Genomic DNA, 12,422 nt, shown 5'->3' with positions numbered 1-12,422 from the left:
TCCACCTCGACGTTTCCGAAGTTCGTCTCTGTTGGCACTTCCCCGTCATAGAACCAACTACGGCTACAACAATCCGTTCGACTCGTGTCTTCGTGCGTTTAATAAAATCAGTGACGAATTTGATCTGAATATGTCCAAAAACACATTTAAAATTAAGATAAAGAATATTGTATAGATTACTAACCATTATTCAGTCTGTACGTCTAGGACGAAGACGGTGATAAATAAATAAATAAATAAATAAATAAATAAATAAATAAATAAATAAATAAATAAATAAATAAATAAATAAATAAATAATTAAATAAATAAATAAATAAATAAATAAATAAATAAATAAATAAATAAAATTACATTGTGATAATTAGAAAGGACCGTTTCGAAATTTGAATCGTGATCGGTAAAAATCGCAACTAATAAGCACCTGTTATTCATCCGAAAGATTCGTGATTCTCAGAATTTCGTGAAAAGTAGTCGTTATTTTATTTTTTCGTTGGGGTGACCATTTAAAAAGTCAGTTCTTTCTCATTTTTTCCAAAAATTCATGACTTTTGAACTTCCGACCGATTCAGATGATTGATATACCAATCTAAAGTCAATCAGCTTTTTTGAAAAAATACTAAACTTTAAAAAAATATGAATTTACTCTTCGTATTTGTTTTTTTAATAATTTTGATGGTCTCGGGACCAAGGGCGCCATATTTTTTATATTCATTCTTGAAAGGATTTTATCTCGAAGGATTCTTGAGGATTTTTCACATAACATATCCGAAAATTAAAGATGTGTTTGTTTTTAGTTTTTGAGTTATGATTTTCCAATTTTTTCCGATGGTTCACTTTGAATTTTTTCAAAAAATCACGACTTTTTTCAAAAATTCGTAATATTTGAACTATTAATCCGATTCAGATAATTCACATGTTGAATCGAAATCAATGAAGTAGTCTTTTACTTTTTACTTTAGTCTTTATAGTATACTTGCGAAAATTGGATTCTAGTCGCATAAATATAGTCTAGTCACATAGGAATATTGTACGGAGACTGAAAACATGTTGACTTTGAGGAATCATAACTTTAAAATGAAAAAAACACATATCTAATTTCCCGATATGTTATGTAAAAAAATCTCAGCTTTCACGAAAAAATATTTAAAAAATATAGCGCCCTTGGTCTCGAGACCATGTCAACTATAAAAATCAAATACAATCAATGATCACGAGAGCAAAATCCAATTTTTTTGCAAGTGTAGTATTTTTTCAAAAAAGAGTAAGAGTAATTTCAAGTAATTGGCTTTAGTTTAATTTAACGATCACCTAAATCGGTCCAGTAGTTGAAAAGTTATGAAAAAATAGGAAAAAGCTGGTTATTCGGACCACCTCAAAACCGAAATGTTCACCCTAACAAAAAATAAAAAAATACGGGTCTAATTTTTTGTGATAAGAAACAAAACTATCACTTTTCACGAAATTCTGAGAAGCACTATATCGGTTTGGCATGGAATGGCTGTAAATGTAAATATTCACCAAAACTCCGAAGTGTTAATTAGTTTGAACTTACACTAAGGATTTTCAATGTTTCCTGTGTTTCTTTTTCAGATGGTTATCCCAGCCGACCATGAGGCCCATCGGGCCATTAGACACGTCCCACCCAGAGTGCGTCCTCGTTGTAGGCATTTCCCGACCTAAGTTAGCGGTTTTCTTCATCACTGTTATGTTGGTTTCGCTTTTCCTTACCTTCCATATATTGTACGATAGTGCAGTGTACAGTATTCAGGTGAGTCTAAATAATGGTTTTTCTTCGACTTTTCTCTCATATATTTTCAGATGTTACTGGGGGAAATGTTTTTTAATCCCCTTAGTGTTCCAACTATTGTCTGTGTTCGCTCTCAAACGTACAGCAAAAAGAAAGCTAATACGGAAGCATTTGAGACCGATAGCAGTATGAGAAACTCTTGAATGTGATGTTTCTAGCATTTTATACGTTTCTTTTCTCCCTTCGCAGGCTGCCACGGCAATATCCGAAAATAAAATAGCTATACTAACGAATAACATTCCGAACCCTCCGGTGCTTAATCATACGGTGGCAAACAATCCGATATTTTTCCCCAGGACTAGCAGAAGACTTCCACAAGTAATTTATTGGCAGTTGAATTTATTGCTGAGCATTGAACTTATATCGAAAAAAAATTTTTTTGTTTCTTTCCCTTTTTGGACGACTATAACATAACCGCATGCAGTGTTTGATAATTGGAGTGCGGAAATGTGGCACTCGTGCGCTGCTGGAGATGTTGTATCTGCACCCACGGATTCAGAAGGCTGCAGGAGAGATTCATTTCTTTGATCGAGACGAAAATTATCTCAAGGGATTGGAGTGGTACCGGAAGAAGATGCCATATTCGTTTCGCGGCCAGATTACTATCGAGAAAAGTCCAAGTTACTTTGTGATGCCAGAGGTAAATATCGGCAACGAACTAGTTCATTTCGCGTTTTTTTTCTCTTACGCGAGCCATTATCGATTAATTAATTGAAACTAGTGAAATGAACGAACAACATCAATTTGGAATGTAGCTGGTTACCAATTTCAACGTGAAGAGTGAAATATGATAAAAGATTTTTCATAAGTATATCAATTTACCGTTATTTATGAATATTTGTTGCAATATTTGTAGACTAAATGTTTGTAGAGATGCAAATTTCTTCCCTGCGATTCTAGATGTAATCTTGGTATTAACGTATTAACCAGTAAAAACCGCAACATCACAAGAAAAAAAACTAATATAATTACGAACACTGCTACTAATGAACAAATCACGAAGCGACTCCATCATCTGTTTTCTTACACAGTTTTTTTTTCGGGTTTTTATTCATCAGGTTCCTGAGCGAGTTCGTGCTATGAATGTTGCGGTGAAGTTGTTGTTGATTGTGAGAGAGCCAGTAACAAGGGCGATATCGGATTATACTCAGCTACGAAGCCATGCAGCCACCGCATCTTTGCCCCAACAGCAAACTTTATCTTCCACATCGCCGTTATCCAGGTGAATTGAAATTGTTGGTTTTTGGAAGATTTCGGAAAATTATTCCCTACGCTAAATATTTTGAACAACATCAATAACAATACCTCTACATAGCACTGCTTTTGTACAAAGGAGTACGTTATGAATTTAAACATTTTGGGAATGCATTGCATAACTACTGAACTTGAAAAAGTCTTGGTTTTTTTTCTATTGAATAAGAATCTGTTTTTGTTCTCTAAGGGGATCAACACAGGAGGGAGCCCGCTAGTGGATTCAAACTACAGCAGAACCCCGATTATCCGCGGAATAGTCTGGTAAGTTCACCGTGAATAACGAAAATCGCGGTTAACGCAAAAAGGACTTAAAATGAGGTCTGAAATTTCAGCATGGAAACATTGTACTATCAATATGGGAATCATTAAACTGTCCTTCTGTAAAGTTATGTACACCAGTGGTCAGATAATGTGAAAGCCATGATCAAAACAAAATAGCATGAGCCTACCACTTATTGACAAATTTTGGTAAGGCGTATATCATCCCCTCGCGGATAATCGGGGTTCTTCTGTACTCTTATTTCACACATTCATGTACATCGTATGATGACAAATCGTTCTATCGGACGTAAACTGAAAACACTATCGGTCGAAAGATCCTCAGGAATCAAATGTTCGGTAGTTGTTAAGTGAAGGGTTATGAATAAATCAGGACTCTGAAAGACTTTCGAATCGCTTTGGAGTACATCTGTTCTGTACGTTAGACTTGTGCAACAACTATACTTCATATGCACATGAAAGGAAGATGCCCATGAAATGGGAATGAATAGTTAGAATGTGATAGACCGTGGCGGGTCCCCAAATTAGGGCTGCTTTTAAAACGGGAAACAGAGACAGAGTCAGTAGAAGCTATGTGCAAGAGCGACCCTCCTGCCGTTTTAAACCATAAAGCCTGAGGTTGTACAAATGAACGATTTAAAAAAAACTCCCCCTTAAGTTACGTAATATAATTTGTGCAAAAAATCGAAGTCGTTTGAAAAAAATTCATAGTATTTGAGCTTAATGTAATGTAATATAATACGAACGTAATGTTTATCAACTTGAAAAATCAGTCATCTACCCAAGTCGAAACCATATGTTCATACGGAAGTGACTTCGAAAGAACTTTCGACTTTTTCATACAAATTCGAACAAAAACAGAGGCGGGATAATTTTATTGTTCAATTATTGTTGTTCGTTTTCAAACCATATGGCATTTAGCTGAGAGGTTGCTGATCAGTTGTTATAAATTGTTGTTGATTTATACAAAAGTAACTACTCATTGGTTCAATGCAGTAGTTCCTGTCGTTATATTTCATTAGGTGCAAAAGGTACTGGAGTGTCCTTATGTGACGAGCAAACCACTCGGCATACCAAACGGAATAAGCTGATGTTTAGCAGCCATGACAAATTCATAGATCAACACGATATTCGAGATGAATAAATCGGTGCCTGCTTACCTTATCATTTTGGGACTGTTTTCTGTCCCACCTCATCCGGTCTCGGAATCGGAGCTAGCTGTCCAAGCTTATACGGGAGCGTGAATTTATATTGGAAGTAGCTGGCAAACTTCGTCCCGCCCAAATTTTTTGTTTGTTTTCAATACCTCCACAAACATTCACGTTTTCTCACTTATGATCATGGGTCCAATCGCAGAACTGTTTATTGATTCATCTTCTAATTGAATCTTTACAATTTACTTTTAATATAAATTTCCTAGGACTTCTACCAAAACTCGTCATTATAACATCAGATTATTTTCAGACACAATTCTCGTTCAAGATTTTTCAATCACTTGCAAATAACATGTTTCTCCGTTACAATAAATGTTTGATACAGAAAATATGATAGAATGAGGACAGCGCTAAATCGATCAATTCCTTCCTCGAGTTTTGCTCTTATCAACACATTCGGCGATCCATTTTTATTGATATAGATAGAAGAAAATATAGGAGTGCGTTTCATCACATTAAAATCCATTTCCACTTTCGAACAAAGATCAATTTCGTTACTGGACTAACAACGCTTGTCAATATGTAATTGTAGAACGCATGCGAATTGATTTTTTCGAATTTTCTCATTTTCCTTTAGAGTTTTCCGAAATTTTTCAATTGTCATGTTTGGTTGGAATATTTGCATTATTTTTATGGGACCCCCTCTCTTTTACAGAGGAGGAAGGGGTGTCATACTATCATAGAAACATTTCTCATACCCAAAAACCCTCACATCCCAATTGATTCTTGAGTTATGCAGAAGTTTGTGTTTCATTTGAATGGCAGCCCCCTTCCCCTTAGAAGGGGGAGAGGAGTGTCAAACTACCATAGAAACATTTCGTGCCCTCTAAAACCTCCACATGCCAAATTTGGATCCGTTTGCTTGATTGGTTCTCGAGTTATGCGATATCAAACCATTATAGAAACATTTATTGCACCTTATGTTATTATTATTCATTGATTCTCGAGTATGCAGTTTGCAGTTTGCATCCCGCCTGATGGAAGGGAGAGGAGTGTCAAACTACCATAGAAACATTTATCAATCACCAAAAACTTTTTATGCCAAGTTTCATTCCATTCGCTTGATTAGTTCTCGAGTTATTCAGCCACTCTTCCCTTCAGAGAGAGAGGGGAGGATTGTCAAACTACCATAGAAACAATTCCTGCCCCCCAATTCCTCCACATGCCAAATTTGGTTCTGTTCACCCCTTAGAGAGGGAGGAGGAGTGTCCATTCACCATAGAAGCATTTATTGCACCCTAAAACCTCCATGCCGATTTTAGATTCGTTTGCTTGATTAATTCTCGCGTTATGTTGAAATTTATGTTTCATTTGCATGTCAGCCCCCCTCTTAGAAAGGAGGAGGAGTGTCTATCCATCATAGAAAAATTTATTGCACCCTAAAACCTCCACATGCCAAATTTGGGTTCGTTTGCTTGATTAATCCTGGAGTTATACTGAAATTTGGTTTTCACCCCCTTAGGGAGGGGGGGAGTGTCTATCCAGCATAGAAACATGCACTGCACCCTAAAACGTCCACACGCCGAATTTGGGTTCGTTTGCTTGATTAGTTCTTGAGTTATGCTGAAATTTGTATTTCACTCCCTTAGAGAGGGGGAGGAGTGTCTATCCAGCATAGAAACATTTATTGCACCCTAAAACCTCCACATGCGAAATTTGTGTTCGTTTGCTTGATTTATTCTCGAGTTATGTTGAAATTTGTATTTCACCCCCTTAGAGAGGGGGAGGAGTGTCTATCCAGCATAGAAACATTTATTGCACCCTAAAACCTCCACATGCGAAATTTGTGTTCGTTTGCTTGATTTATTCTCGAGTTATGTTGAAATTTGTATTTCACCCCCTTAGAGAGGGGGAGGAGTGTCTATCCAGCATAGAAACATGATTGCACCCTAAAACGTCCACACGCCGAATTTGGGTTCGTTTGCTTGATTAATTCTCGAGTTATACTGAAATTTGTGTTTCATTTGTATGGCAGCCACCCCTCCTCCTTAGAGAGGGAGGTGGAGTGTCTAACCACCATAGAAACATTTATTGTACTCTAAAACCTCCACATGCCGAATTTGGATTCGTTTGCTTGATTAATTCTCGAGTAATGCAGAAATTTGTGTTTCATTTGTATGGCAGACCCCCCCCCCCTAAGAGAGGGGGAAGGAGTATCTAACTACCGTAAAAACATTTATTGCACCCTAAAACCTCCAGATGTCTAATTTAGTTGCATTTGCTTGATTAATTCTCGAGTAATGTAGAAAATTGTGTTTCATTTGTATGGCAGCCCAGCAGCGCATAGAAATATTGAACGAAAACTGAAAATATGTTAACTTTGAAAAATCATAACGTAAAAACGAAAAAACGCCTCCCTGGTTTCGAGATATGTTATGTGAAAAGTGCTCAGCTTTCCATAAAAAATATAAAAAAATCATTGGTCCCGAAACGATGTAAGCTATAAAAACCAAATATAATCAATAATTACGAAGGCAAAATCCATTTTTGTTCAGAGAGTAACATTTTTTCAAACAAGACTAGCTTATTGGCTCTGATTTGATATGTCGATTATCTGAATCGGTCCAGTAGATCAAAAGTTATGATTTTTCGTAGTGGAAAAAAAAAGATTAACTTTGAAAAATCATAACTCGAAAACGAAAAAAAAACGCCTCCCTGGTTTCGAGATATGTTATGTGAAAAACTATATCGGTTTGGCATGGAATGTCTAATTATATAGCCGTCTTGATTTCACCGACTAGTTTGGCGATGACAGTTAAATTGACGGCATAATCTTGACTCGTGGCTCATATTTCCTTAACCGGGACCTGATCCATTACTATAAAGGATACCTGTTGATTATGAACAATAATTGGTCGATGTTAAGTCAGATCAGACTATGTGACATTTCTATGATTTCAAGAGAAAGTTCAGTGCTATAAGGGGTTTTCGTTGATCATTCAAAACAATTTCGATCTGTTGTTCCTGCTTTACGCACGATTTTTCAAATCTAATAATGTGGTATGTAGCTTGCAAAATGCTTTATCTAATGTAATCAACCCGAAATTTTTAGTTTTGTCACTAGGTCTTCCCTGATTGAACTCCGACCAATTATACGTCATTGATTTGATGATCAGGAACGTTACACCTTGTCTCTTATTATTCTCGCGAAATATTGGTTTAGGACCACCATTTTTGAAGGTGTCGAGAAAAGGGACTTCCGATTTGTTCTCTGTTTTCTACTTTTTCAACACTCATGAACCCTATCGACCAGTAGAAAACTTAGATAAAGAGTTATACTAAACATTTCAATGCCTAAGTCGCCATAAAACAAGAATTTTATGTAATGAGTTGCCGTTGCAATTGAGGGTATCTTGTTAGGGCCGCCCTCCCCTTATAATCTCGCCAATTTATTGATTTGAATAAGAGAAAAAGTTTTGAAAATACCTTCTATTAATAATCATTGATAGAAATGATAAAAATGTATATGTGGCGAGTTTTCTAAATTAATTTGAATGAACCTCTTCTTCTTCTTGAATATCTCTCACGTTCCCTGCGGAATTTTAGCCGTCTAAACGTATGCATTAACTAGCGTCATTTATTAATAGTTAGTTGAGATATCTTAAGCCAAATATCACGCCTTGAATGTATTTCGATGGGCAAGCTCTTGAATACGCGTGACGAACCCGAACACCCGGCATGATAATGTGAGACGCTAACCGCTCGGCCACGGATGCACAATATGAATCAGTTATCCTGAATAACACAATCGTCCGAAATTCGGATTCCGAATTGATTGATGAAACTCAACCAGGCATACTCTCAGAATAAATATTGCTTAAGATGTTATCTTCTGATGAATCACAATACCGGAGGGAATAATTTATATTTCATTGAACCTCATTTCATTTCTGAAACAAAAAGAGCGAGAATCTTCTCTAATTAATTTTATATTTTCTTATTTTTGCATATTTCGTGTGTCCACACGGCTTCCCAGGTCATTCGAAGAGCTCGCAATTTTACCGAATGGTACCATTAACGAATCGTACCGACCGTTGGCAATATCACAGTATCACGTCTACGTGCACAGGTGGTTGGAAGTCTTCCCGAGAGAGCAATTGCTCGTCGTCAACGGTGACCTGCTGATAGAGGATCCAGTATCTCAGCTTCGGCGAATCGAAGATTTTTTAGGTAAGCGATGTTAGATACTTGCTTAAAATGAATTCATATCTTATAGCATGAGATCAATACAAGAAAATATTATTTTGTGTAAGTCCATATTGATAATTCATTCGTTTGTGCGCTTGAGATTTCGTGAACACGAAAAGAGAACTGGTTATCAAATTGTTTTTAAAAAATCAGCTAACGTTTCCAACGTGACCAATTTCCAATGTGACCAACGTAGTTTCCATGGTCAAACCACTCTACAAGAATCAACCATACCGCTTTCAACAAAACTCTTCACCAAAATAATCCAAAAAAGGATTATTTTTCAGATTTAATTTCATCCAAAGAGTTCTTCAGCTGATTCCAATCCCTTTCATTTTTCTGCATGGAGATATATATTGCCTATGCCAAGAAGTACCAGAAGACAGTAGTTACAAGAGGCGTTTAGTAAAAATATGGGATGAAATGCGCCTAGACACCACCGTGCCAGCTGTGAGGCATTTCTAAGAAACATGCGGCTTGTATTAGGTTGGGAAATAAGTTCGTAGCGTAGCTTTTACTTAAACAAAAAATATATCAATAAGTTAATCAATTAAATATTCGCCGCAGTTATTTTTTTTTCCACCAATTCACGACTGCTTTGGCGACCGTTCAGAAGGGGCGTGTCATCGACGTCAATGTCGCCACATTTGAACTTTGCAAACCATTTCCGAGCTGTAGACCTGTCCCGAACTACTTCGGCAGCTTTTTGACTTCGATGAAAAGCAAAGAGCAGGTTTCGAAAATGTTGATATTTGACTCCTGGGTATTCCATTTATAAGTCTCAGAACTAATAAAAAAATAAATAACTCGAAAATATAATTAACATAGTTTTGCTGAGCAGAAAGAATTCTAGCGAATGAATACTTACTCTTTGCCAAACAGTAAACAAATCGTAGTAAAATAAAAAAAACATATGGAAACGCTATGAACTTATTCCCCAACCCAACAATTGATGCACAGGAAAAAATCTAACTTGACTAACTTATATATCTACCTTACCTGAAGGAGGGACCAGGTTCAAAATCAGTATTTTAGGGTTACGTAATTTGTGCACGGCACCCAATTGTGCACAATAAGAAAAGTTGTATCGATAGTCATTAATAAGAGAATTTGAATTAACCAATGTGTTTGTATCGTTTGTTGCCGACTCTGTTTCGGGAACAAAGAATGAAAGTAATCGCATTGAGATTGGTTTTTCGCTATGACTTATGACTTATTCTCGTTCAGAGGAAGGATTTCGCATCGATGCTTTACTCGACGCATCGAATCTTATGAACATTGTCGAGATTTTTCTTGTTGTACCTGCTCTTCGCTCTGCATGCACCGATTGTCCCATCGAAAGTGTCCAGAATAGAACAATTGTGTTTCAATTATAGCAACATCGCTTTTATCAACATAAGCTGCCTCCGAACAGTTAACCTCTTTTATGCTTCGACTATCAACGCCATGTAACGGGTATTTCAATAGGGACGCTACAAAATTAGACCGATAGGGACAGCAAACGACGCCATACTTTTTTTCCGCTCTCTTGACCAGGGCCCGAAATCTTCGAAGGTGAAAAATGAAGACCGACTCTACTCCCAGTAGCTTCGCTTCGACTAGAACTGCTTCGGCAGTCGCCGCCAACAAAAAATGATTGACTAGAAAATGAATCGACTAGCGCTGACTAGTGAGGATGACTGGTGAACTAGTCCAGTCAGTGGTTATTTTAACTGACTCGACTAATGAATACAAATCTGCCTCTTCATTCAACTGACTTCAATCCACATTTCCATTTCCCCCTGATACTAATTTTGTACCCGCGTACGCACGTCCATATAAAGAGGAACGAAATTTGATTCCTGATGCAAAAAAGTAGTTACCCCATCAATGGACCCCATTTCTACCCATCGTGAACTCAAACCAACGAACTTAGACAGTTATCGAGTATGCTGTAAAGGTCCTTAGTATTAGTTAAGCGTGCAAAATAGCGCACACACACTGCACGCTATTTTATACGTGTGAGTAGTTTTCGTGTACGCTACAAAAAAATCTAGCTCACCTGTAGCGTTTGTGAACTCAAACATCGATGCATGCAAACGTGCATGGGAGAGAGAGAGGAACGAATTCGTTTTGGGGGAAGTCACTTCCAAATGCAATGAGGACAATTTGATGATGATGATGTTGGATTAAAGAGACTTTAAACTTTTCAGTTCATTCGCCTCTAAAGACAATTTGACTGGGAAGAATGGAATGATATAGTCGAGTCGGTAGAGGGAGATAGCGACTAAACGCCCGACTGACTGTTCAGTCGTTTTGGCGGAGAAACTGCGTGAATAGTCAAAAGTCATTTATCGACTGACTATAGATACAGTCAGTCGGTTAGTCAGCCGACTATCCCCAGTTGGCTATGACTATGTCGAGCCCTGCTCTTGACATTTCTCTTCAGTAAAGTTTGTCATTTCATAATGGAAAGATACACAACAAGTCGAGATTATTAAAATTTACTACCGAAATTCGGAGTCAATGGCTTCAACTTTAAGAGCGCTACGTCCAATTTATGGTCGTCATAATCGTCCTGCCAGATCAACAATTGAGCGTCTAGTAGAACAATTTGAATCCACAGGCACAGTACAAAATATTCCCGTGCGAGTGAGACAAAGGAGTGCCCGTAGTGTCGAGAATATTGCTGCCGCTAGCATATCAATTGAGGAAGACCCAAATCATTCTCTCACACGTCGTTCTCAAGCGTTGGCATTTCTGTGACGACGTTGTGGCGAATTTTGCCAAATTTGGTGAGCGTGTTATCTCACGTAATGGCCCAGTAAATTGGCCGCCTCGGTCGTGCGATTTGGCTATTTCCTGTGGGGCTACGTCAAGTCTGTGGTCTATGCCAACAAGCCAAGGACGATTGATGACCTTTGTACGAATATCGAACGTGAAATTGCAGCAGTATCGGCCGATTTATGCTTGAAAACCGTCGAAAATTGGGTTCAACGTCTGGACTTCTGCAAGCGTGCCTTTGGTGGCCATGCAAAAGAAATCGAGCTCCATACATAATGGCAACAAATGTACTTTCACATAAATAAAGAATTTCGTTGATATCCAAAACTGTTTTTGTTTTATTTAAAAAAACTTTTGTAGCGCTCTTATTGAAAAACACGATACAATGATATTATAGCTGGTTCTTGGTGATTGATAGTTTCAAACAACTGATCAGAGAAAGTATAAGGTCACAAGTAGGCTAGAAACATTCTGACGCGGGAAAACATCATGGGTATAACGGTCTGTGATACCGTGTGTGAGTACACAAATTATGATTCTGCGCGCTAAATGTCCAAACCAAAATAACTATTATTGTGGAAATCTCTTTAGATCGTTATGCAATAGTTTTGAATTGCAATTAATGATATATTTCAAAACAAAAATTAACCGGTCAAACGTAATGTACCAGGCAAACAAATACCGTTCAATGCTCGCTCTAGCTCGGTCGAACCTTGCTAAAGGATCGTATCCTATGTTTCAAATAACCGAGCAATCAGTGGAACACAGATTTGCGTACGAGAGGCCGCAGCTTCCGACGGCGGGTCGGCGACCAACCCGGTTCGCGTAATCTTAGCGACTTGGACTGCCTCGATTTCTTATTTTTAATGAACGGGGACTTTGCCCCATTACATTGACCTCAGAATAAATTTCGA

General features: G+C 37.6%; 1 protein-coding gene across 2 annotated transcripts in view; it reads left to right on the top strand.

Moving 5' to 3' along the window:
• Window positions 1-12,422, top strand: part of LOC129771686 (heparan sulfate glucosamine 3-O-sulfotransferase 1) — an 87,119-nt gene that overhangs the window by 48,758 nt on the left and 25,939 nt on the right. For both annotated transcript variants that reach the window (XM_055775599.1, XM_055775600.1), the window contains 5 exons: window positions 1,594-1,771; window positions 2,000-2,128; window positions 2,235-2,450; window positions 2,869-3,032; window positions 8,534-8,727. In XM_055775599.1, the coding sequence (XP_055631574.1) occupies window positions 1,594-1,771; window positions 2,000-2,128; window positions 2,235-2,450; window positions 2,869-3,032; window positions 8,534-8,727 (881 nt within the window). The remainder of the gene's footprint in view (window positions 1-1,593; window positions 1,772-1,999; window positions 2,129-2,234; window positions 2,451-2,868; window positions 3,033-8,533; window positions 8,728-12,422) is intronic.

Source organism: Toxorhynchites rutilus, chromosome 2, assembly GCF_029784135.1.
Source record: "Toxorhynchites rutilus septentrionalis strain SRP chromosome 2, ASM2978413v1, whole genome shotgun sequence".
Taxonomy (NCBI): Eukaryota; Metazoa; Arthropoda; class Insecta; order Diptera; family Culicidae; genus Toxorhynchites; species Toxorhynchites rutilus.
Note: the sequence above shows the minus strand (reverse complement) of the source record. Positions and strands in the feature narration are given on the sequence as shown.